This window comes from Chrysochloris asiatica, unplaced genomic scaffold (genome assembly GCF_000296735.1).
Source record: "Chrysochloris asiatica unplaced genomic scaffold, ChrAsi1.0 scaffold00142, whole genome shotgun sequence".
Classification (NCBI taxonomy): Eukaryota; Metazoa; Chordata; class Mammalia; order Afrosoricida; family Chrysochloridae; genus Chrysochloris; species Chrysochloris asiatica.
Genome location: NW_006408660.1, coordinates 5,864,846 through 5,891,330, shown reverse-complemented (window position 1 = coordinate 5,891,330; position 26,485 = coordinate 5,864,846). Strand labels below are relative to the sequence as shown.

Sequence of the window (26,485 nt, the reverse complement as noted above, 5' to 3'; positions counted from 1 at the left end):
GTCAAATAGCAACAAGGCCAACTTCTTGACAGGGCTCCAGGTTCAGTAGCATAGAAAGAAGTATGTATAAAATTCAAGTTGCCCCAATGCCAGATAGCGCAGCACCATTTTTATTCGGTAGTTCTGTTCTAGCCCTAGTCTCCAACCTGCCAAATACAGACTCACCAAAAACAGTTGAGGCTTAGCCCACACCCAGCTGAACTTAGTGGGCACTTTCCAGTGTGTGTGTTCCCTACATGTCTTCTCTGAGACAAACCCACCACAGAGGCTCACAGAGGCAGCATCCTTATCCACATCCAGTAAGGGGCAGAACTGAAACTCAGGCCAAGTTTCTGCAGTTCCAAATGCTACCCTCTGTCCATGTGGTGGCTTGGTATATAAGATTCTATTTGAGTTCCTGCCTTCACATCCTTTGGGTATTTGCCTAGGAGTAGAATTGCTGGCTTATACAGCATCAACCAAGTTTAACTGAAAGCAGCAGTGGACCTGAGTTCCACTCCACTTCTGCTTTGGAACCACAGTGACCACTAACCTCAGGACAGGCTCTGGAGCTTTGGGCTTTATTAGGCACCAGAAGCAGCCCCAGGACACTAGAGTCACCTCCGCCTATCCCTGCAGCTCAGCACAGGCATCATCTGTCAACTCCAGAGTGCCACAGCTCTGCTCCATCTGCCACAGGGCGGGATATGTCAGCTTCAGCGCCCCTAGCCCTAGACTGTCCCTCACACCCAGCTCAGGCCCTTTGCCTATCCTGTCTCAGAAATCTTCACCCTAGCCAAGCTGAAAGCCACATTACTCTGCAATGTTTTCAATCCATGGGCAAAGTGATTTCCACAGCATGCTAACCATTTCTTAGACGGCTGTTAACTCCATGCAGCTGGAGAGAGGGGGCTCAAAGTACATACGCCAGCCTAGGGGCTTTAGTCACTCACTTCTCATGTCTGCAATCTGGATGCCTCCTCACACAGGAAGAGTCATCTCTGCTCCCTACTACCATCTCTCTGCCTTCCTCTCTCTTACCCTGGCCTTGTCCATGGACTAGGAGATTGCCCATCCTGCAAGAAACACAATTCCCTTGCATTAAGTAACAGTCAAGCCCACTTGAATTTCTCAGCCTTGAAATATTAGCAAAAAGCTAACACTTAATAGGTCCTTACCATGTGTCCGTTTGTCATATAATAGTGCCTTATATGCTGGAAACAATGTCATTGGTATTTCAAATACTAACAGGGCTACTCACAGTAGACAGGTTTTAGTGGACCTTCCAGATGAAGAAACACCTGGTTATCTACTTCTGAAAATGAGTCAATGAAAATCTATGGATCACTAAAGAATACTGTCCAATACTGTGCTGGAAGATGAGCCTCCAAGATTGGAAGACACTCAAAATCCAGTGACCACACAGTGGATTTGAGCATTTTAACAATCATGAAGATGGTTCAGTCCAGGGCAACACTGGGTTCTGTGGTACACAAAGTCACCAAGAGTCAGAGCCAATGGATAGCACCTAACAATAACAACAATGGGGTCCTGGTGTGGTGCTGTAGGATAAGCATTGGACTGCTAACAAGGTTGGAGGTTCAAACCCACCAGTCATTCCTCGGAAACCCTATATAGGGTCACGGTGAGTGGAACAGACTGCATGGCATCTAATAACAACACAGTGTAAGTGCTTCACGCAGATCATTTCACTTAATCCTCACAACCACCCTGTGAGCTCCTATTTAACAGCCACATTTTACAGATGGGGAAACTGAGGCACAGGCCAGTTAAGGAACATGCTCCAAGTCACACAGAGTAAAACTATGGAACCAATATGAATGATCTGCCTGTAGAAACGGCCTCTTCTAATCATGCAGCTAAACAGCCTCCCGCTGCAAATGAGCACAGGGACATGAAGTTCACTCTGCTTTTCAATTGAGTAAAGTGAGGCCCGGAGTCCTGGGATTGCATTGGAGGATAAACACTGGACTGCTAACCACAATGCTGATGGTTCAAGCCCACCAGGCGCTCCTCAGAAACCCTATACAGAGTTGCTATGAGTCAGAACTGACCTGATGGCGCTTAACAACAACAACACCAAAAACAACAAAGTGAGGCTCAGAGACAGAGCAGGCAAAATATCAACAGTCAATCAAGCCAGGTCCACCCCAGGGCTCTCTGGGCTGCCTCTCTGGAAGGAGAGAACTTCCAGAGGTTCATAATAATCATGATAGTGTTATTAATCACAATAATGGTTTAGCTAACATTTATGGAGCTTATTATAAACGCCACAATATACAGTATTATAAGGCACCATTTAAAATGCTTTGTATGCATTAACTCATTTAATCTTCCTAGCTGGTAGCAGAAAAGCAAACACCATTTACTTGCTGCTGGCATGGGGAGAAAGTACTCATCTTGACAGACTCTGGCTGGCTGTTGGTGATGGGCTCTTTCAAAGACCCTTTCCATGTTTGTGAATGAGGGTGGAGCCTCTTAACTGAGGGTGCCTTCCAAATTTCCAGTTTATAAATGGTCTCTCTCCCTCCCATGGGACCAAGTTCTGTGGTCCACATACATACAAGTCCTCTAAGACATCAAAGGCCAGGCCTTGGATTTCCTTACCTCACAGAAGCTTATCATAGTCACACTGGCTCTGACACAAGTCAGAGGACAATTGGCATCTGGACTCCAAGACCCTGTTTTACATGGCAGCTGGACTCAAGCCATGAGCAAGATGTAAGCATGCTACCCTCTTCTTAAAACATGCTACAAGGACAGTGTCAAAGGGCACTGTCCCAGAATTCTGCTGGAGAACCTGGGGAAGCAGTTCTGGGTCTGTGGGGAAGGAGTAGGGTCTGGTAAGAGACCTGTGAGTTGTCACCAACTAGCTTGCAATGGGAGGTTGACCATTTGGGGAACTCTGACACCCAGACATCAGACTCTTGTTAACTGTCTTGGGAAGGATGCAAAGGATGCCTTGCTGAAGACTATTTTATCCCAGAGGGAACACAGCCTGTCTATAAAGAGCAAGACTGAAGCCAGGCAAACCGGAGTTCAAACCCTACTGCAGCACTTGCGGGGGACCCCGAGCAAGTCACGTAACCTTCCCCTAGAAGCCCTTATGCATAATTTGCTTTGGAACATCACAGGGTGCTCACTAAACGACAACCATGACTATATTGGTTGTTATACTGATCTCTGAACAAAGACCATAACCATTTCCTCATCCCAACAAACAGGGAGGAGACCTTTGCTATGGGTCCACCTCTGGGCCTTAAATTTCAACTACACTGTCACAGTTTGGAACAACGAATCAAGGAAACCCCAGGAAAAAATGGTTCTTTCCATAAAGGAGCAGTGAAGCCACAGCCAGGTATGAATCAAAGTTTTTAGAGCCATACCCTCAAAGACAGAGACAGGGATTTCACAGAAAGTTATGCAGGCTCTAGAAATCAACCCTTAACCCAGAAGCCAGCAAAAAAAGAAAACTGAGAGGAAGTGTTTTAATTTAGCAATCGTTTCACAGAAGGTGATAATGATGATTACCACTTCTACAACTACCATTTGTTGGTCCCTAAGACGTCAGCTTGAGGACTAAGGTGTACCTGATCCAAGTCTTGGTATTTTCAATAACCTCACATGCATGCGAAAACTGGACAGGGAACGAAGAATTGATGCTTTTGAGTTGTGGTTTTGGGGGAGCATACTGAAAGTGCCATGGGCTGCCAAAAGAACCAATAGATCTGTTTTGGAAGAAGTGCAGCCAGAGTGCTCCTTGGAGGCCAGGATGGCCAAACTTCATCTCTCATACTTTGGACATATTGTCAGGAGGGACCAATTGCTGGAGAAGGATATCATGTTTTGTAAGGTGGAGGTTAAGAGAAAAAGAGGAAGACCCTCCAGCGAAATGGACTGGCAAAATGGCAGCATCAATGGGCTCAAGCGTGGCAATAATTGTGAGCTTGGCCCAGGACCGGGCAGTGTTTCGTTCTGTTGTGCACAGGGTCGCTATGAGTTGGTACCGACTTGATGGCACCTAACACCAACAATATGCATCACACAAACAGTACTGGTGTGGCACTGCGGGTTAATGCACTGGACTGCAAGGTCAGTTTGAACCACAAAGTTGGTGGTTCAAATCCACCAGCCACTCCTCAGAAACCCAAAACAGAGTCACTATGGGTCAGAACTGACTTGATGGTACTTAACAGCATCAAAAATATGTACTAACTACTAGGCAAGGTTGCACATTCCCAAGAGCCAGGTTTGGTCCCATTTCATGGGTAAGAAAATCAAGGCTCAGAGAAGTCAGGCAATTTATGTGGAGTCACACAATTAAGAAGAGAAGGACCCAAGGTTTTGTGTGGGCTCAAGGCCACTGCTCTGGGATATAAAGTTTCACATTATTAATCTTGGTTCCTCTACATCTAGCACAGGGCATGAAGATGGTACTCAGGAGATGCTGGCTGAGTGAATACAAAACATAAGAAAGTGCAAGGCTGTGTGCCCCTGGTGGCACATACATCTCTCCAGAGTATAAGGTACTTCTCTGAGTCCATGGGAGCACAAAGACATTGGCTTCCACATTCAATGATGTATTCATTCATTCATGATGGACTGTGTCTACTCCATGGTCAAAAACCATGGCTAGGTAGGCATCAAAGAACTGAACACCCCCAGAACTCATGGAAGCCAGAACAGCAGCAGGTCTCAGGTGGCGTAGTGCCATATTTCCACCATAATTGCTGTCAATGTTCTTTCAGCAGCAGCTCACGCAGTGGGAGCAGTCAGATTCTCCAAGGCTACACCAATTAATTCTTCAAAAGCCTTAATGGTCTTTCAACTCATTACAATTTGCTTTTGAGGACCAATGATAAATCACACTCAACTGCCTTTGAGCACCAACCTCCATCACTTACACACACACACACACACACACACACATACACACACACGTCACTACTCAGAAACCCTATATAAGGTCACTAGGAGTTGGAACTGATTTGACAGCACTTAACAAAAACACAATAATGTAAGGCCCAGAGGGGAGTGCAGATAAACACTTCCTGTTCTACTCTGGGGGAAGACTTTTACAGGCCTCCAGCTAGGTTGGAGAATTGTGCTGTCCTCCTGCTCTGTCTTTGTTGTTGTTGTAAAGTGCCAGTGAGTCAGTTCCAACCCATAGCAACCCAGTATAGGGTTTACGAGGAGCTGCTGGTGAGCTTGAACCGCCAACCCTGCAGTTCAAACAGCTTTGCAGTCTGGCGCATTAGCCCACAGTGCCTATACCATGTCATCATAATTCAAAGGAAATTCACAAAAAAGGAAGGGAGAAAATCTGACGGGTCACTTGCGGTAGGAAGCACAGAGTGCTAACTTGGATAAAAACTGCATCTGATCTGCCATGCAAGGGCTTTTCAGGCATCACATTCTTCAAACAATCTTGAGAAATAGTTTCATCATTCCCTTTCACAAAGGGAAACTAAGGCTCAGGAGTGTGGTAACTTGCATAAACTCACAAAATTGAGCTGGGATTTGAGACAATTTGCCTCCCCCAAACCTGACACACACACACACACACACACACACATACCAAGTTCTTGTAGCTCTTTGGAGCCCCTGTCCAATCCCTTTCAGAAACACGTATTTACTTGGTCATCACACTGCTTAACTCTGCAGCTGACAGTCCTACCATGATTTTGAACCAATACTGTGTAAATATTAGTATAACTAGTTCACAGTCCGACTGCCTTGAGCAAAAGCCTGAAAATCCTGGCAGGGTGGGCAGGGGCCCTCAGGAGGCCCGACATTGGGACATCTGCAGTTCTATTCTGGGCTGCCATTTTTGTATTCTGGTCAAGTCACTAGATCCCTCCCATTTGGAAAGGAGGTAGGAAGAATCGTGGGGTGCCACAAGGTTCTAACAGCAAAGCATCAAGGCGCTGAGATGCAAGGTGTTATTAAAGAGAAGCCTGCAACTGCAGGGTGGCGAGGCTGCATGAGGAGTGGCGATTTTGGGCTGTTACAGGCTGGGTGTCCTCTCAGATCCCTGAAGCATACAGAACCTTTTCTGGGTTTACAGAGGGGAGATGGCCAGTTGGAAGGACTCTGGGAGGCAAGCTGAAAGGCTTGTTCCTGGCTCAGCTCCTCCTCTCGCCCCTTCCCCCAGGCTCTCTTCTGAACCACATATCAAGTACTCCAGAGCAAATGTGTGACCCAACTGCTCTGAGGTCGAAGGGTAAACTGTGGGCCATGCCTGAGTGGAGCTCCTCACTCTCAGGACACCTGTCCCATGAACTGAGATTGGGGAGCAACTGCTCCTTGCTAACCCAAACCACAGAAGAATCCCAGCAAGCTTCCTTCCTAGCAGTTAGAAAAGTGATACCAGCTATACGGAAGGGCTTCTAATGAGAAAGGAAATGGGACTGAGAAATATACAAAAGAGGTCATCATGGACATCCCAACCAGAAGAAGTTCTTAGTGGAGGGGTCCCTTGTCCCTTTCAAATTGGAGTGGGAATAGGGTATATAGCAAGGAGAGGATGCTAACTTGTTTCTCCTGGTTACCATTAGGGTTCTTCATTAGACTAGTGGATACAGGGGACAAGGACTCATTTGCTCACTGTATGTCCCCAGCAAGAGTCCTGATGGCTCAATGGTTAAGCGCTCAATTGCAAACCAAAAAGTTAGTGGTTCAAGCCCATCTGCCACTCAGAGGCTGAAAAGACTTGTAAAGATTACAGTTTAGAAAACCCTATGGGGTAATTCTAATCCAATGTATTGGTTCACCATGACAACGTACAACAACATGTCCCCAGCGTCCAGAACACAGTAGGCACTCAATGAACCACAGGACCTTAGTACTGATAAGACTTACCATTCAACCTCAGTTTGTTCCCCTGCAATATGGGGATGCCAGAACCACAATGATAACAATGCAAACCCATCACTCTGTGGGAAAGACCTAGACTGTGTAAGGTAGTGTGCACATGTAGAGTATGAATAATGTGGTCCCCATTCTAGGATGGATGCCACCAATTTGAGACAGATGGCCCTGCAGCTGCAGCCTGCCTGGCCTCAACCCCAGACACAAGGAAGGATGGGTCCTTGGGAGTCCCCCACTACCCCAGTCCCAGAACCCTTGGCCTCTGGGCTGGGACAAAGTGGGGTTGTTGTTATGGATCGTGTATAGGGTTTCTGAGGAGCGGCTGAAGAGTTTGAACCCTTGCCGTTAGCAGTCCAGTGCTGATCCTATATGTGTCACAGTAGCATGCTCACAATGAAACTGCCAGATGGGCATGGTATAATTTCTGAACGCCAAGATAAAAGGACTTTAGGTGGGTTCTCTTCAGAGGGTGTCTGACCAAGCCAAGTCAGCTTGTCAACAAATCCCCTCAACCACACCCCCTGCTCCAAGAAGGGTCTGCAGACAGTGCAGAGGGCAGCTATGCTGGAGAGCAGGGAGAGGCAATCAGTATTCCCAGCACACAGACACATTCCCTCTCTCTCTCTCTCTCCAGACAAATAGCCGTGGATGCTCAGAGAGCCGCCCGCAGGCCCCACAAACAGAAAAAGCTTGGCCCCTCGGGCACATCAATTCATCCTACAGACCCCACCCCTGAGCAGCACAGGCCACACTCACGAACACCCTAAACGAACACGCGCACCCAGGCACTAACAGCAGCTACACACAACTCTTACTCCCCGGGCTTCAGGAGCCACACACTCCCAGGTGCCCGGCGGACGAGGACGCGGGCGCCCGCTCAGTCCCGGATGGTCTCTCCTCTGGGACAGACGTGGACACCAAAACACACACACACACACACACACACACACACACTCCCTCCCTCCCTCCCTCTGGCCTCAGCCGGCAGCACCCGAACACCAACACAAACTCCATCCGGCCGTCTTCCTCCCTCCCTCTCCCCTCTCATACGACTCCCCAAGTCCCACAACTCCCATCCTGCCCCAATCTGTCTCTCATCCTGTTACCCAGACCCCCGACCTGACAGTCACACGCACTGGAGCACACCCACTCCAGCCGTGGCAGTCCCTAACAAACCACCACACAAACAAAACACACCACCCGGGCTTCGTCTAGCCGCATACACGGCGTGCGCCTGGCGGGTTACCCTACACCCTGTCGGCCCTCAGGCCACTCTGTCCCCACCCTGGGCCCCAGGGCCCATCCCGAAGCCCCGGTCCTTACCCGCTGTCAAGCTCCAATTCTAGCAAGGACTGGGTCCGCTCCGAGTTGCAATGCAGGCACCACATGGCGGCCTCAGAGGCAGCTGACGAAAAACCCGGCGCCCAGGACCCAGGCCCAGCAGAGCGCCGCCGCCTTCCGACAGCAGTGGCCGGACCCCAGGGCCGTCACCGACCACCTGGGGACCCGACCACCCGCCACAGACGTACGGTGCTGCCCCCGCTGAGTCCTGGGGTTCTGGCAGCTCCGACCCGGAGTCAGAGCCCTAGGCCAGTCGACCCCGCCCCTCTGCCCCACCGCCGCCGCCCGGCTGGCGCAGCGCGAGGCCCGGCAGAGGAATGTGGCCCCGGAGGGGGCGGAGCCTGGGGCGTGGCTGTACGAAGCCGCGGGAGGGGAACGCTGGGGGCGGGGTGGACAGCAGGGGGTGGGGCTGTGCACAGGTGGCAGGGCTGAGCGAGGACAGTACCGTGTGTTGGGGGCTGGACTTAATGGAGCCGCGCCATAACCTTAACGAGCACAGGGGAGGTAATGAGCTAAGCGAAGACGCCGACAGGGGAACGCAGGGGGCAGTGCCGAAAGGGTGGGACTTAGCTCTGGAGGCGGACTTGCTGGAGCCACAAGGGGCGGGAATCCCTTAAGACCGTAGCCCAGCAAGCAAGTCCCTCTTTCTGGAAGGACGGCTCTGAACTTCCCCTCCAACACCAAAACAACAAAAAAACCTCCACTGCCTCAGAGATTCTGACTCATAGTGACCCAACAGGACAGAATAGAACTGCTTCATAAAACCAAGACTGTAAATCTTTGCTGATGCTTACTGCCACTGTTCAAATAGCCAACCGCTGCAACGAGGGCAATCGCCTCCAACTCTAGAGCCACCCAATATTCATGTCCCGCTCCCCAACAAGTAAGCACAACAAGAAGAAAAGAAAACAGTTGCCACTGAGTCAATTCCATGTGTGCAGAGTAGCGACCCTATGTACAACAGACCCAAAACAAATGTCACAATTGCTATGTTTGCCTTTAGTGTTGCAGCCACTGTATTGTCAGTCCGTCTCATTGACGGCCCTCCTCTTTGGTACAGACCCTTCACTTTACCAAGAATGATGTCCTCCTCCAGGAACTAGTCCCTCATGGCAAAGTACATGAGACAAAGTCTCACCATCCTCTCTTCTAAGGAATATTCTGACTGTACTTCTTGTCAAACAGATTTGTTTGTTCTTCAACAGCACCATAATTCAAAGTCATCAATTCTTCTTGATAGTGGGTTACTAAAGGATAATGCACTAGACTGCAAGGTCAGTTTGAACCGCAAGATTGGCAGTTCAAACTCATCAGCCGCTGTTCAGAAACTCTATAAAGGGTCTCTATGGGTCGGAACCAACTCGATGACACTTAACAACAATTCTTCTTTGGTGTTTCTTTCACATGCACATGAGGTGACTGAACAGATGACTTGGGGCAGGTGCACCTTAGTCATCAAAGTGACATCTTGGCTCTCAAACACTTTAAAGACTTCTTTTGCAGCTGATTTGCCCAGTGCAATGTCATTTGATTTCTTGACTGCTGCTTCATTGATTATGAATCCCAGTAAAATTAAATTCTTCACAACTTCACGCTTTTCTCTATGTTGTCTATGAGAAATTGTTTATTTTCTTTACTTTATATAATCCATACTAAAGGCCGTTGAGTTGTGGTGTTGGAGGAGAATACTGAAAGTGCATGGACTGCCAAAAGAACCAATAGATCTGTTTTGGAAGAAGTGCAGCCAGAGTGCTCCTTGGAGGCCAGGATGGCTAAGCTTCGTCTCTCCTACTTTGGACATATTGTCCGGAGGGAACAGTCGCTGGAGAAGGATGTCATGCTGGGTAAGGTGGAGGGTCAGAGAAAAAGAGGAAGACCCCTAACGAGATGGACTGGCCAGGTGGCATCATTGATGGACTCAAGTGTGGCAGTGGTAGTGAGGTTGGCCCAGGATAGGACATTGTTTCGTTCTGTGCATGGGGTCGCTATGAGTCGGTTCTGACTCGATGGCACCTGACAACAACAAAGGCTGTATGTAGTCTTTGATCTTCATCAGTAAGTGCTTCAAGTTCTCTTCACTTTCAGCAAAGTTGTGTCATCTGCATATGTTTGTTGTTGTTGCTGCTGTAGTGTGCCACTGAATCAGTTCCAACTCATAGCAACTGCTACAGGGTTTCTGAGATTGGCTGGTAGGTTTGAACTGCTGACCTTGAGGTTCCTCCAGTCCTGACGCTATGTTCTTCATACAGTCCAGCTTATTTTCTCAGTATAACTATGGTAAAAGGATACAACTCTTATGAATACCTTTCCTAATTTTAAGCAATACGGTAATCCATATTGTTCTGTCCGAACGACTGCCTCTTGGTCTATACACAGGTTCCACATGAGCACAATTAAATGTTCTGGAATTCCCATTCTTCCCAGTGTTATCCAGTTTGTTATGATCCACACAGTCAAAAGCCTTTGCACAGTCAATAAAACACAACCAAACATTTTTTTTCTGGTATTTTCTGCTTTCAGCCAAGATCCATCTGACATCAGCAAAGATATCCCTCATTCTACCTTCTCTTCTGAATCCAACTTGAATAAAGATTCATGACCTTGGAAACCCTGTGAGGACGTTCTATTCTGTCCTGTGTAGTCAATATGAGTCCGAATAAACTTCATGACAAGGGAGGGACCATTTGGAAGCAGATTATTAGGCCTTTTTCCTGAGGTGCCTCTACACAGATTTGAATTTAGCCATTTGTGGCATCCAAGAAGGCCTCAAGCACAGCAAATACAAACCCTCACACCAGCCAATCTGAGCCCACTCTGTTGCCAATAACCTCTGGCTCTGCTGGTTTCGGCCTCAGTTTCTAGGGCTCCATCCTCAGGCTTTGGGGAAAGTTGGGGGGGGGGGAATCTGATAGAAGCAAACCACCCAAATCCCTGCCTTTCACTCACCCAGAGACCCCTTTGATATCCTAAGACCAACTTAAAGTAATAATAATTAAATTTTAGAGCTCATCACTGATATTTGGTCCTCAAGGCAATGTGGTAATGTGTTGTTGCTGTTGTTAGGTGCTGTCCAGTCAATTCCAACTCATAGTGACCCAATGTACAACAGAATCAAACACCGCCCAGTTCTACATCATTCTCACAATTGTTATGTCTGAACCCATTTTTGCTACCACTGTATCAATCCACCAAATTGGAGGCGGGGGGGTCCTTCCTCTATTTCACTGACCCTCCATTTTACCAAGCATGAGATCCTTCTTCAAGGACTAATTTCTTCTGACAATATGTTCAAAGACATACAGACAAAGTCTTGCTATCCTTACCCCTATCTAAAAAGTATTCTGGCTGTACTTCTGTCAAGACAGATTTGTTTGTTTTTCTGGCAGTCCATGGTACCAACACCATAATTTAAATGCATCTGTTCTTCTACGGTCTTCTGCATTTACTGTCCAACTTTCACATACATATGATACCTTAGTCCTCAAAGAGATATCTTTGCTCTTTAACATTTTAAAGAGGTCTTGTGCAAAAGATTTTCCTAATTCAATATGTCGTTTGATTTCTTGACTTCTGCTTCTGTGTTGATTGTGTGCCCAAGCAAAATGAAATCTCTTACAACTTCAATCTTTTCTCTGCTTATATTTATTTGTGAGGATTTTCACTTTCTTTACACTGAGGTGTAATTCATAGTGAAAGCTGTGGTCTTTGATCTTCATTGGTACTTAAAGTCCTCTTGGCTTCCAGCAAGATGTGTCATTTCGATTCAAAGGTTGTTAATGAATCTTTCTCCAATCCCGATGCCACCTTCTTCATATAATCCAACATCTTAGAATATCTGCTCAGCATACAGCTTGAATAAATATGATGAAAGAATACAATCCTGGTTCACACTCAATGTCCCCGTTATGTTCTAGTGACTACCTCTTGATCTGTGTATAGGCTCCTCATGAACACAATAAAGTGTTCTGGAATTCCCTTTCTTCACAATGTTATCCATAGTTTGTTCTGAATACACACAGTCGAATGCTTTTGCATAGTCAATAAAGCACAAGTAAACATCTTTTGGGTATTCTCTGCTTTCAGCCAAGATCCATCTGACTTAGCAAGGATATCCTTTATTCCACGTCCTCTTTTGAATTTGGCTTGAATTTCTAGTAGCTCCCTGTCAATGTACCATTGCAACTGTTTTTGAATTATCTTCAGCAAAGTTTTACTTGCTTGTGATATTAATAATATTGTTCAATGATTTCCTCATTCCGTTAGGTCACCTTTCTGTGGAATGGTCAGATATATGGATCTCTTACAATTTGTAGGTGTCTACCAAATTTCCTGGCATAGACAAGTGGACACCTCCAGCATTGCATCAGTTTGTTGAAATACTTCAGTTTGTATTTTGTCAATTCCTGGAGCCTTGTTTTTTGTCTATGCCTTCAGTACAGCTTAGATTTCTTCTTACAGTTCCATTGGTTCTTGATCACATGGTATCTCTTGAAATGGTTGAATAGTGACCAAATTCTCGGTATAGTGACTATGTGTATTCCTTCCATCTTCTTTTGATGCTTCCTGCATCATTCAATATATTTCCCGTGGATTCCTACAGTGTTGCAACGTGAGGCTGGAATTTTTTCTTCAGTTCTTTCAGCTTGAGAAATGCTGAATATGTTCTTCCCTTTTGGTTTTCTAACTCTAGGACTTTGCATATTTCATCATAATGCTTGACTCTCTCTTCCTGAGTTATCTTTTTAAATCGTTTGTTCACCTCTTTTACTTCATTATTGCTTCCAGTCACAGTAGCTTCTCTGCATTCAAGAATTTCAGATTCTCTTCTGATATCTACCACTTGTCTATCAGTTTGTTGCACTAGGTGGCTTGTGTGTTGCTGTGATGCAGGAAGCTATGCCACCAGCAGTTATCCATGGTGGACAGGTTTCAATGGAGTTCCCAGACTTAGACTAGGAAGGAGAGGTGTTTCACTTTTGAAAGGTTAACCACTTAGAATTTTATGAATAACAGAGGAACACTGTCTAATAATGTTGTTGTTATTAAGTGCTGTGGAGTAGGTTCTGACTCATAGTGACCCTGTGTAGGGTTTCCGAGGCGCAGCTGATGGATGTAAGCTGTCAACCTTGTGGTTAACAGTCCAGTGCTGATCCTTCAGTACCACATCATTGTCTGATATATTGTTGAAAAATGAGCCCCTCAGTTTGGAAGCCATCCAAAACACCTCTGGGGAAGGCCTGGCACCTCAAAGTCAAGTTGACCTTAATGACGTGGATGGAATAAAGCTTTCAGGACCTTCATTTGCTGGTGGGGCACAATTCAAAATGAGAACAAACAGCTGCAAACATTCATTAAAATCAGAATGTAGAATGTAAGAAGTATGAATCTAGGAAAATTGGATGTTGTCAAAAATGAAATGCTATGCATAAAGATGGATATCCTAGGTATTGTTGTTGTTGTTGTAAGTACCTTAGAGTTGGTTCTGACTCATAGCGACCCTGTATAGGGTTTCTGAGGTGACTGGTGAGTTTGAACTGCCAACCTTGTGGTTCAAACCTACCTTGCGGTCCTGCACTTATCCTATAGCGTCACACCACGACTCCATGGTAGGTATTAAGCAGCATTAAAATGGACTGGTATTGGCCATTTTGAGTCAGATAATCAGATGGCTTATTATGCCAGGAATGATTAATTGAAGAGGAATGGCATCACATTCATCATCAAAAAGAGCATTTTCTAATCTATCTTGAAGTACAATGCTGTCTGTGATAGGATAATATCCATACACCTACAAGGAAGACCAATTAATACCACTATTATTCAAATTTATGCACCAACCAGTAAACTCAATGATGATGAAATTTAAGAATTCTATCAACTTCTTCATTCTGAAATTGATCAAACATGTAATCAAGATGCATGCTGTCAAACATGCATTGATAATTACTGGTGATTGGAAAGAGAAAATTGGAATCAAAGAGGACGGATGGTAGCTGGAAAATACAGCCTCAGTGACAGAAATGATGCTGGAGATTGAATGATTGTATTTTGCAAGACCTGTAACTTATTCATTGCAAATACCTTTTCTCAACAACATAAATGGGAACACATGGATCTCACCAGATGGACTACACAGAAAGCAATTAACTACATCTGTGGGAAGAGACAACAGAAAAGCTCATTATCATCAGCTAAAACAAGGCCAGGGAGCTACTGTGGAACAGACCATAAATTGCTTACATGCAAGTGCAGGCTGAAGCTGAAGACTATTAAAACAAGTCCATGACAGTCAAAATATGACCTTGAGTATATCCCACTTGAATTTAGAGACCATCTCAAGAACAGGTTTGATGCATTAGACAATAATGACGGGAAACCGGAGGAGCCTGGGATTAGAAAGAGCAAAAGGTCATCAAAAAGACAGGAAAGAAAGAAAAGACAAGGAAATGTAGATTGGTGAGTTATTGGTGTTAAGAGCCTTCTAGTAGATTCCAACTCATAGCAACCCTGCATAAGGTTTCCAAGAAACAGCTGGTGAGTTTGATCCACCAACCTTGCAGTTAGCAGTCTAGTGCATATCCTGCAGTGCCACACCAGTACTCCAGGTGGAGTTATTACTAGCCCAATTTTACAGCTGCAAAAACTGAGGCTCGGCTTAACTCATTCTTCCCTCTCCCAAGCTACTCAGCTCTCCAGACTATGAGCTCTTCACTTGTATGTTTATTTGTGTGTTATTGTCCCCCAAGATCTTTGAAGGCCACACATTACTTGTAGAATGTGGAGCACCCAAATGTAGTTTGGAAACAATAAAAACCCCACCTGCCCAGGGTAGTCCCATCTGTAAGTCCATCTCCCAAAGAGCATGGCAGCTGGGAGGTCTGCAGAAAATCATTCATGCAAGGCATCCTCTTTGTGCCCTTTGAATCTTGCCCATCTGGGATTAATAGTTATTTGTCCTAGATGGGCAAACTGGGGCAGGGATAGTGAAGGAAGAGGGCTGGAAGCTTGAGGCACAGGAAGGAAGGGTAGTTTAGTGTGGCAGGGTTACCAGACAAGGGGACGAGCAGAAAACCAGCAGCCCTCACCGACAAGCCCCACAGCCCTACTCTTGGTTTCCAATGCTTTCTTTGCTAAATTAAAAATGAGTATGGGCAACATCAAGGTCAACTGGCATAACATAGTCTGAAAAGAAAATGGTCTATATTCTACTTTGTTGAGTATCAACTGGGATCTAAGTCTTCCCCTATGATTCAGAGCAAAGAAGAGTGAAGAAAATCAGAGAAACATGGAAACAATTAGACCAGAGAACTAATGGACCACATGAACCTCAGCCGTAATGACCCTGAGACCAGAAGACATAGGTGGGCCTCGGTACTACTACCAATATCTCTGAAAGGGACTCTATTAGAAGGGCCTGAATGATAGTGATGGTTATGTTTCATGGAGTCGGTTTCAACTCATATTGGCCCATAATGTATACAGTTTCCGAAGCTGTAAATCTTTACAGAAGCAGAAATCCTATCGGAGCACCTTAGAAGGGCCTGTGGAATGGGAGAAAAACATGGAATAAAACTCATAATCATACTTAAAAAACCTCCATACTAAATAAAGAATCCTAAAAAAAGACCAAGCTCACTGGTCAGATAGAAATTTGTGGAATCCCTGAAACTATGGCTCTTAGCCCCACTTTAACCTTAGAACTGAGTTTACCTCCCTGTAGTTCAATTTTCAGTCAAACAAGAGGCAGGTCTATATGGCGAACAAATAACACCATGGAGGTCCCATTCCTTAGAACAATCTATCAACCATTTGAGATCAAAAGGGCAGCATTTGCACAGGGACAAACTTCAGAGGGCAGAAAGGCATAGAAGGAATGGAAACAGGAAACAAAGGGAGGAAGTGGGATGAGTGCTGTTACGTTGTGGGGTTTGCAATCAATGGTATGAAACAAAACGTGTATGACTTGTTGAATGGAAAACTGTTTTTCGCTGTAAACTTTCACCCAAATCACAATAAAAAGCTAAGAACAACAACAAAAAGGAGTAAAGACAAACAGTAGGAGATAATGTTTGCAAATCAGATATCTGGTAAGAGTCAGTCTTCATATTAAATTAAGAACTCTTATCATAACTCAGCAATAAAAATACAAATAGAACCATTTTTTTAAAATGGGAAAAAGAACTGTATAGGCATTGCTCCAAAGGAGATCTACAAATTGCCAATAAACTCATAAAAAGATGTCCAACAGCATTTGTCATTAAACAAACAAACAAAAAACCAGCAACAAACTCATTGAGTCCATCCTAACTCATAGCAACCCTATGTTGTTGTTGTTAAGTGCCATCAAGTCGGTTCCAACTCATAGTTATCCTGTACAGGTTTTCCAAGGAGTGACGAGTTTGAACTGCTAATCTTGTACTTCAAACCAACTTTGTGGTTCAGTGCTTATCCTACACGGTCACACCAAGCAACCCTGTGTTGTTGTCGTTGTTGTTGTTAACTGCATTGAGTTGGTTCCAACTCATAGCAACGCTGTATAGAGTTTCCAAGGAGCAGCTGTTGCATTTGAACTGCGGACCTTGCGGTTCAAACTGACTTTGTGGTCCAGAGCATTATCCTGCGGTATCACACCAGGACACAGTAAAACTGCTCCATAGGGTTTCCAAGGCTGTAAATCTTTATGGAAGCCAATTGCCACATCTTTCTCCCTCAGAGTATTTGATGGATTTGAACCATCAACATTTCAGTTAACAGTCGAGTGCTTAACCTTGTTGTTGTTGTTGTTAGGTGCCATCGAGTTGGTGCTGACTCATAGCGATCCCTATGCACAACAGAACGAAACACTGCCCAGTCTTGGGTCAGCTTCACAATTGTTGCCACGCTTGAGCCCATTGATGTTGCCACTTTGCCAATCGATCTTGCTGGGGGTCTTCCTCTTTTTCTCTAACCTTAGGGAGATGCAAATCAAAACCACAAAAACATACCACTCATACCCATTATCCCCAAACAAAGGGTTCTAGAAGGAAAATACCACTAAGCTGCATTGCTCGAAGTTCAGACTGCATCTGTCTTGGTTGGGAGGGGAGAGGATTGTGCGGGCCCAGAAAGCTCCTGCCTGCAACTGCCCTCTAAAAATAGGCTTCAATAGATGGAGCCAAGAGAATTCCCCCAGCCCAGCTGCTTAAGCATTCCACACACAGGCTCCGACAGCCTTACACCGGCTTCTCCAAGAATTCCAAAAACTTCTCCCAGGCACATAGTCTCTGCCGCCTGCCAGGATGGCCTTGGCGACATAGCTTTGGCTGGGATTTAGAAGCAGGGGTTGAATTTCCCTGTTAGCATTTGGAATACCAGAGGATAGAGTCCCTAGAAACCAAATGCTTGCTAAGTCTCTTGTTTTGTTTTATCTTCCTGCAAAGTGTATCTCTTGGTTCTGTTCAGATTAATAATTTAGGGAATTGTGTGGGGAACTGAAAAAGTTACAGCATGGAGTGTCAGAGGAGGAAGATTTTTCTGTTGAAATAACCAGACTCAAAAAATTCTTGTATGAGCCAAAACACCCATTGCTGTCAAGTCCGCTGTGACTTACAGCGACCGTACAGGATAGAGGAGAACGGTTTCCAAGGCTGTAATCTTTATGGAGGCAGGGTGTAATCATTCTCCTGCACAGTGGTTGGTGGGCTCGAACTGCCAATCTTTCAGTCAAGTATTCTAACCAACGTACCACCAGGGCCCCTCTGCATGAACCATTTGGCAAGTTGCTTAGACCTCTCCTCAGTCTTCTCAACTGTAAAGTGTAGCTCATCAGTCAAGTCTACCTTGAAGAGTTTAATTAGTTAAATCTTGCTGTTTAATTTAGCAAGCATTTAGAAGGGGGAGTCAAAAACGTATCACTACTAGTGTTCCGGAGTCCTAGTGTGGCGCTGTGGGCTAATGCGTCAGACTGCAAAGTCATTTGAACTGCAAGGTTTGAACTGCAAGGTTGGTGGTTCAAGTTCACCAGCTGCTCCATGGAAACCCTACACAGGGTCACTATGGGTCAGAGTTGACTTGACGACACTTAACAACAACAACTAGTGTTCCTGTTCATATATGTACACGTTTATTCCAAACTCCAAACAAAATGTGTTTAGACATGTCTGCGATCATTGGATGGTTGCATAAAAGGTCTCTCCATAATCTACTTGTCTTAAAAAAAAAAAAAAAAAAAAAGTCCACTCAAAATAGTGACTTATAAGCTTTATGGTGACTGTTTTTTGGGATTCCCAAGGAGTCCTCTTGATAGATTTTCTGGAAGCACAGAATGATCATGGGATCACATTAGGAAGTTTTTTAGAAAATTGAAAAATGCATTGGTGAGAAAAAGGTGAGGAAAATTGTACTGAGGAATTTCTACCACAGCAATGCACCTGTTCATTTATTGAGGGTAGCAAGGGCTATTCTGGGAGAATTTCATTGGGAAACCTTACTTCATCCACCCTTCAGCCCTGATCTTGATACTTCACATTTCTTTTTGTTCTGAAAACTCCAAGAACACTGAAAAGAGGCACGATTTGTGTCCCTCGAGGATGTCAACACTGATGTTTTAATGTAATGTAAATTGAAGAGCGCAGAATTCCTTGGGAGAAGGATTGCTGTTGTTGTTGTTAGGTGCCATTGAGTCAGTACCGACTCATAGCGACCTTATGCACAACAGAACAAAACACTGCCTGATCCTGGGCCCACCTCACTACAGCTGCCAAGCTTGTGTCCATCGATGCTGCCACTTGGCCAATCCATTTCATTGGGGGTCTTCCTCTGTTTCTCTGACCCTCCACCTTACCAAACATGATGTCCTTCTCTAGCAACTAGTCCCTCCTGACAATATGTCCGAAATATGAGAGACAAAGTTTGGCCATCTTGGCCTCCAAGGAGCACTCTGGCTGCACTTCTTCCAACACGGATCTGTTGGTTCTTTTGGCAGCCCATGGCTCTTTCGATATTCTCCTCCAACACCATAACTCAAAAGCATCAATTCTTTTATGGTCTTCCTTATTCACTGTCCAGCTTTCACATGCATATAAGGTTATTGAAAATACCATGGCTTGGGTCAGGTGCATCTTAGTCCTCAAGCTGACATCTTTGCTCTTCAACACTTTAAAAAGGTTTTGTGCAGCAGATTTGCCTAATGCCATACATCGTTTGATTTCCTGACTGCTGCCTCCGTGAGTGTTGTTGTTGTTGTTAAGTGCTATCAAGTCAGTTACGACTCATAGTGACCCTGTATAGGATTTCCAAGGAGCAGCTAGTGGGCTAGAACCACTGACCTTGTGGTTAGCAGTCCAGTGCTTATCCTACAGTATCACCCCAGGGTTAGAGAGCTGGAAGGACCACCTTCAGAAAACTATAGACCAAGACAGAAGATATGACAAGAAACACATTTTAATAGTTTTGTTTAATAACGTTTTCTATGATTTTATAGGCTCTCTGGTAGCGTAGTGGTTACAAGTTGGGCTGTTTACTACCAGATGTTCTTTCTGCTCCAATAAGGATTTACAGCCTCGGAAACCCTATGCAGGGTCACTATGAGTCAGAACTGACTCCATAGTACACTACACCACCACCATCATGATTTTATAGCAATACTTTCTGACTTGCACTTATGTTAGTGCTGACTCTGTCCCTCTTCTGAGGCCTCACTGGGGAGACACTGCTTTGACAAGTAACCCTAAGTATGGTGTTACAACAGCCCAGAGGATGGAGCTTGCAACTCTGCCCGAGGAAAGACTCCAATGATGAGGAGACATTCAGACTGGGCCTTGAGGGATGAGTAGGAACCCACGTAGGAGGTGTAAGAGAGTGATGAAAACATTTAGTTCTACTGTTCCAGTCTTGGTTTTAGTCCTGAGCTGTTTGCCTCTATCCTCCTGGCTTTGGAGAGCCTCCAGCTCGCCTTTGACTAGATAGGCAGCACTCTCCTGAAGTCCAAGTTCTGTAGCCTCCTCCCTAAATTGTCAGGATGAAGTCCAACCCCTCTCTATAGGTGGCCCCAAGAGAGGTCTGGCTCTAGAGTTCATCTGTCCAGTCCTCATCTCCCATCATCCTTCCTCCTTGCACGTGACACTTTCAGCAATGTCATGCTTTTTTAGCTTCCTGAACTCTGCACGGTGCCTGGCTCATGGTTGGGACTTTAGGTTTCAGTTTTGATGTCGTTTTTCCCAGGCCTCTAGTCCAGGTCAGACACTCCTCTTGTATGCCTGCAGTGATACTGCTTCTTTCTCATTACACCAATTGTTGTTGTTGTTGTTGTTAAGTGCCGTCGAGTCGGTTCCAACCCATAGCGACCCTCTACAGGGTTTCCGAGGCTGTAAATCTTTACGGGAGCAGAAAGCCTCATCTTTCTCCTGCAGAGCAGCTGGTAGTTTCAAACTGGTGACCTTGTGGTTTGCAGCCTGATTCGTAATTACACCAATAAGCTGTTACAATTGCCAAACAGAGCAGGGTCTGCGGCTTTCCCTGAAGAAGCCTCCGTGCCTAGTCCAGCGCCTGACACACAGCAGGTACTCAACAAGCAAATAAACAAAAGCAAAAGGTTGGCAAACTCTGGCTTCCAAACCAAATTCAGTCTGCTGCCTGCTTTTGTAACGTTTAATTATAAGAGCGTGACATGTATTCACTTTTTATCCACGGCTACTTTCATGCTGAAGGAACTCTGGTAGTGTAGTGGTTACAAGTCGGACTACTAACCCCACGGTCAGCAGTTCGAAACTACCAGCTGTTCCACAGGAGAAAGATGAGGCTTTCTGCTCCCATAAAGATGTACAGCCTCAGAAACCCTATGCAGGGACACTATGAGTCGGAATCGACTCCACAGCACGTAACCACCACTACTACCACCATGTTCATGCTGCAAAAACAAAGTTGAATAGTTGCCACAGAGATATACGGCCTGCAGAGCCATACACAAAGACACACATTTTACATCTTAGCTCTTCACAGAAAGTCTGTCAACTCCAAGGGAGTCTCACTCATTGACTCTAGCCACCCTGGCAAACATCTCATCCATCAGTCAGACCCCGAGTGTCCTGGATGGCTCAGGTTCCACAGAAAGGACCTGGAAGACCAGAATCCAAATGTCATGGGGGAGAATGGTGCCTGAAACAATAGGGCTGGATCAGATGAACTTCAGGCAAGATGACTACAATATAGACAAGTCACTACTAGAAACGGATCCCACACATGTACTTCCCCATGTGCACAAGGATAGCAGCTATTTGTATGATCAGAACACTGAGAAAGAAACCCTCAATGTCCTTCAATGGGGATTGGTCCCATCAACAGTGTCCTGTGTGAAAAGGTGACGGCACACCATACAAACATAACAGAATGATCTGAGATACAACTCTGTGATGATAAAAATGGCAGAAGAACAGAAATTTGTTCAATAAAATATATATACCACTAGTGTGCTTATGGAGTCCCGGTGTGGCGCTGTCGAATAAGCAGTGGACTGCTAACCACAAGGTAAATGGTTCAAACCCACCAGCTACTCCTCAAAAATCCTATATTAGGTTGCTATAAGTCAGAATCAATTTGGCAGCATTTAACAACAACTGTGCTTATAATTGGATTGTGAACCACAAGGTCAGTGATTTGAGCCTAGCAGCTTCTCTGCAGGAGAAAGATGAAGCTTGCTGCTCCCACAAAGATTTACAGTTTCAGAAACCCTGTACAGGTGGCTATAAGTAGAAACTGACTTGAGGACACTAACAACAACTATGCTTATAAAGGATTATATAATCATAGACGAGGGACCCTGGTGGTACAATGGTTACAGTGCTCAACTGCTAGTTATAAGGTTGATGGTTCAAACCTACAAGTCATTCAGTGGAAGAAAAGACTTCGTGCTCTGCTTTCATGAAGATTTCAGACAGCCTAGAAAACCCTGTGGGCAGTTCTACTCTGAAACATAGGGTCTCTATGAGTCAAATTGGCTTAATAACACCCAACAATAACAATAATCATAAACTACTTTTTTTCTAAATTTTCTTTAGCTGCTGAGCATATATACACAGCAAAACAACAATTCAACAGTTTCTGTATGTGTACAATTTAGCTACATTGGTTACTTAGCATGTGTAACCATTCTCACTCTCCTTTTCTGAGTTGTTCTCCTTCATTAACATACATTCACTGTCCCCCCTAAGGTTCCTACTCAGGAACTCTGGTAGCGTAGTGGTTACAAATTGGGCTGCAAACCTCAAGGTCAGCAGTTCGAAACTACCAGCTGTTCTGCGGGAGAAAAATGAGGCTTTCTGCTCCCGTAAAGATTTACAGCCTTGGAAACCCTGTACAGGGTCACTATAAGTCGGAACCGGCTCCAAGGCACATAACCACCACCACCAAGGTTCCTACTAAGGGTAGTGTAGTAGGTTACATGTTGGGCTGCTAACCACAAGGTCAGCAGTTTTAATACATCAGTCGCTCCGCAGGAGAAAAAGGAGACTTTTCGCTCCGGTAAAGATTTACAGCCTCAGAAACCTATACAGGGTTGCTATGAATCAGAACCAACTCCAACTTTTAAACAAGTGTTTATTACCTTAAGAAAAAGACAAATAAACAATATGGCTATCCAAGGGACTGGTGGTCTTTCAATACCTTCTAGTACGCTCTGAAGCCCACCAGAACCAGTGCACAAAGACCCCAGATTCTAGATAATATTAAAGCAGCATCTCAGGCCACTCTACCATCCTTGTCTTTGGAGTAGGTTTATTGACAGCCATAAGAACCAACTAAGCTGACTGTCCATCTTGAGCTTCAGGCTCAGAATCCATGAAATCATTGAGTTACTATTCAGAATAGTGAACTTGCACAGCACAGCCAGAATGCTGGGTTTAGGAGGAAGCTATGGGATCATCCCTCCAGTCCCAATCCTCATTTCACAGATGGAGAAGGTAAGGCCCAGAGAAATGGACACGCCCCAAGTTGTGTGGTCAGGGACTTTCTAGAAACACTGACCCTCGATGCAGGCTCCCTGACTCTCAGGCCTCAACACTACACTGCACAGTTGAGGACTTAAACAGTATAGCAGAATCTGGAGTAGGTTAGCATTCAGGCTACAATTCTAACCTAAATCATGATATGGAACATATCCAAATGACTGCTGAATGTAGGGAAAACCCAGACTCTATGGCATAATACCTCGGGGGAAAGCAGTCTATCTCCCTGAAGGAAGATTTCCCCAGAGAAGTAAAGTTACTAAGGACTTGGCAGTGCTGTAGGATAAACACTGGACTGTTAACCACAAGGTCAGCAGTTCAAACCCACCAGCTGCTTCATGGATCAAAGATGAGACTTCCTGGCACCGTAAAGATTTACAGCCTCAAAAACTCTATATATGGTCACAATCTGTCAGAATTGTTTGATGGCTTTGGATTTGGTTTGGTTTGGAATCTTACTAAATAACCCTTAATTGTGCTCATGTAGAACCTGTGCATTGGCCAAGAGGCAGTCATTAATGGAACAGGCGGATACTACATGGTTTATAATCAGATATGTGTCAAAGTTGTATCCTTTTACCAGATTGATTCTATCTATATGCTGAGCAAATAATCTTAAAAGCTGGAATATATGAAAAAGAACATGACATCAAGACTGGAGGACGACTCTTAAACAACCTACGATACGCAAATGATGCAACCTTGCTTGCTGAAAGTGAAGAGGATTTGAAACACTTACTGATTGATGAAGATCAAAGAATAGTCTTTAGTATGGATTACACCTCAACATAAAACAAAAATTCTCACAACATCATGATAAACGAAGAAAAGTTCAATCCTGAAGTTGTCAAGTATTTCATTTAACTTGGACCTATAATTAATGAAGCAGCAGTCAAGAAAGAAAATGATACAACTTTTGGCAAGATAGCCAACTAAGCAAACACATTTACACAGACCCTCTACAACAAAGAGATGGAAGACCAAATGTAACAGACAGAGGACATTTCCAGGAACCCTGAGCTTCGGAGGAAAGGTTAGAGAAGCAAACTGAATAACTACTGGGTGGAGAAGCTGGGCAGGGGCAGTGAAGGAAGGAGACGTCTGGTGAATGAACTGTGGGCCAGACACAGCTTGGCTATCTTGACCTTTTTTGAGCAGCTTTGGAGAGACAGACAGATGGGAGCCTGACATCACAGATTCACATGGGTGACAGATAAGGTGTGATTCCTTTTTGTTCCCCACACTCCCTTGGATGACAAAGGTGAGTACAGCCTGAACCCTCACCTACCCCCAGTGTAGAACCTGCTCTCTAGGAGCTCTGAGCTGCCCAGTTTGAACCAGTGTTCAAACTGGGCATCTTGCCAAAGGTTGTATCCTCTTCTTTCTTGACTGCTGCTTTGTTAAGGCATCCAGGTGAGGATCAAAGGGGTAGGCATCTCTTCCCTGATTCCTGCACCTCTTCATGTCTCTCTAAACATGCACATGCTGGTGGAGCCTCCACCACATTAGAAGCGTGGGGCCAGGGATCAAGTAAGTTCTAGTTTCCCAACTCACGCCCCCACCTGTGGTCTGGGAGGGAGACAGACCCCACATGCAGACAGGGGGGCACACTGCTTCCTGGGGGACCTTCCATTCTAGACAGAAGGGAACTGCATGGGCAGAGACTTGGTGAGCTTGGGGAAATCTAACTGTGGTTCTGTATGTAAAGCACACTCATCCTCTGTGTCTCCTTGCATCTCCTTTAAAGCCCATCTTGCCCTCTGTAATTACCTTGCATGATTACCTGTTTATTGTCTGTCTCCCCAACAGAATGAGGCCCCCTGGAGCATAGACTCTGGATCACCTTTGCATCTCCAGCATCACATGACCCTTGGTCCCCAGTAGGTGTTCAATACATGTCTGATAAAGTAATGCATCTTGATCTGGAGAATCACAGTGGTTCAAGGTAGCCATAGAGTGAAAGAGCAGAGCCCCTGTTCCCTCTCCACGTTCACCCCTGCCTTTATCAATCTAAGTCACCCTTCTTCACACCACAGGTACATTCTGGAAGACCAGGTGAAAATCAGATTAAAAAACACTGAATCTTTTTCAGTGTGCAAGGAGAGTCCTGTATTTAATAATAATTTAAAAAGTCTTCCCTCTAGTAAAGGAAATCACCATTCTTGACATCTTTTTATTTTTCTCTCCCTCTTTTCTTTTCATCCTTGACATCTTGACATACTGGAGTTTCTTTCCTAGTAGCTTTGCTTCAGAGGTGCTTAGCACCTCAGCAGTGCGGGGAGAGATTGAGGAGAGCTAGGAATAACACAGAGAAAGCTGCAAAGCCTTGCTCTCTGCCCAACCTAGATGTCAGACACTCAGACACGTGGCAGGGCTGGCGACACTCTAGGCAACTGTTAGGGAAGTCGTTTGCTTACCCTGAAATAGTGAATTCACTCCAAAGCACAGTCCAGTCCCTGGGGGCCACTTAATGAACAGATGCGCTCACTTACAACAAGTGCTGGGGATGTTCTGCTGCACCTGGGCGCCACTAAGTGCTTCTAAAACAACTCCTATGGATACGGTTAAACACCACCCACTGGATTCTTCTTTGTCTTATTGATTTAATCATTCTGTTTCCCACTGAGAGAAAGACTTCAACCAGCTTGATCCAACTCTGCCTATTTGAAATGAATAGAGGTAAGAAATGTGTGACTTCTGATTATTTGAATAAACCTGTAACGGACTTGCTTACTTTGGACACATCACTGGGGAAGACCAATCACTAGATAAGGACCTCATGTTTGGTAACATAGAGGAGCAGTGAAAACGAGGGAAATCCTCCATGGGCTGGCCATAATAGTCATAATGAACTCAAATGTCCAACAATCACGAAGATGGCGCAGGATCTGGTGCAGGATTTGTTCTGCTCTACGTAAGCAGCCCTAGGCTCAAGCATAACAATTGTACGGATGGCACAGGATTAGGCAGCGTTTCATTCTTTAGCTCACAGGGTTGCTATGAGTCAGAACCGACTTGATGGCACCTAACAGCAACGACATTCTTTAAATCAGAGAAACGTTATATCTGCTCCATAAATGGAAAACCAGCAGCACTGAGCAAAAAAATGAATTTTCCTATAATAACAAATCAATGAAAACAAAGATGATGTTATAAAAGCTTGCTTGGATCTCATGATCAGCAGAAGTGCTGTATTTGAGGTCTGCTCTCTTTGTGAATGCTGATATTAATAAATGTAGAGAATCCATATTAAATAAGATGGGTGTTTTTAATATCATGATGGGGATAAGATACAA

At 45.0% G+C, this 26,485-nt stretch overlaps 1 protein-coding gene across 3 annotated transcripts in view; it reads right to left on the bottom strand.

The window, feature by feature from the left end:
* IQSEC1 (IQ motif and Sec7 domain 1) overlaps positions 1-26,485 on the bottom strand; it is a 219,941-nt gene that overhangs the window by 69,056 nt on the left and 124,400 nt on the right. For 2 of the 3 annotated variants that reach the window (XM_006870472.1, XM_006870470.1), the window contains exon 1: positions 8,194-8,259. The exons of the other annotated variant lie outside the window; for it this stretch is intronic. In XM_006870472.1, coding sequence (XP_006870534.1) covers positions 8,194-8,258 — 65 coding nt within the window. In that variant the 5' untranslated portion in view covers position 8,259. Of the gene's footprint in view, positions 1-8,193; positions 8,260-26,485 lie in introns of those variants that run through there. 3 annotated transcript variants of the gene reach the window in all.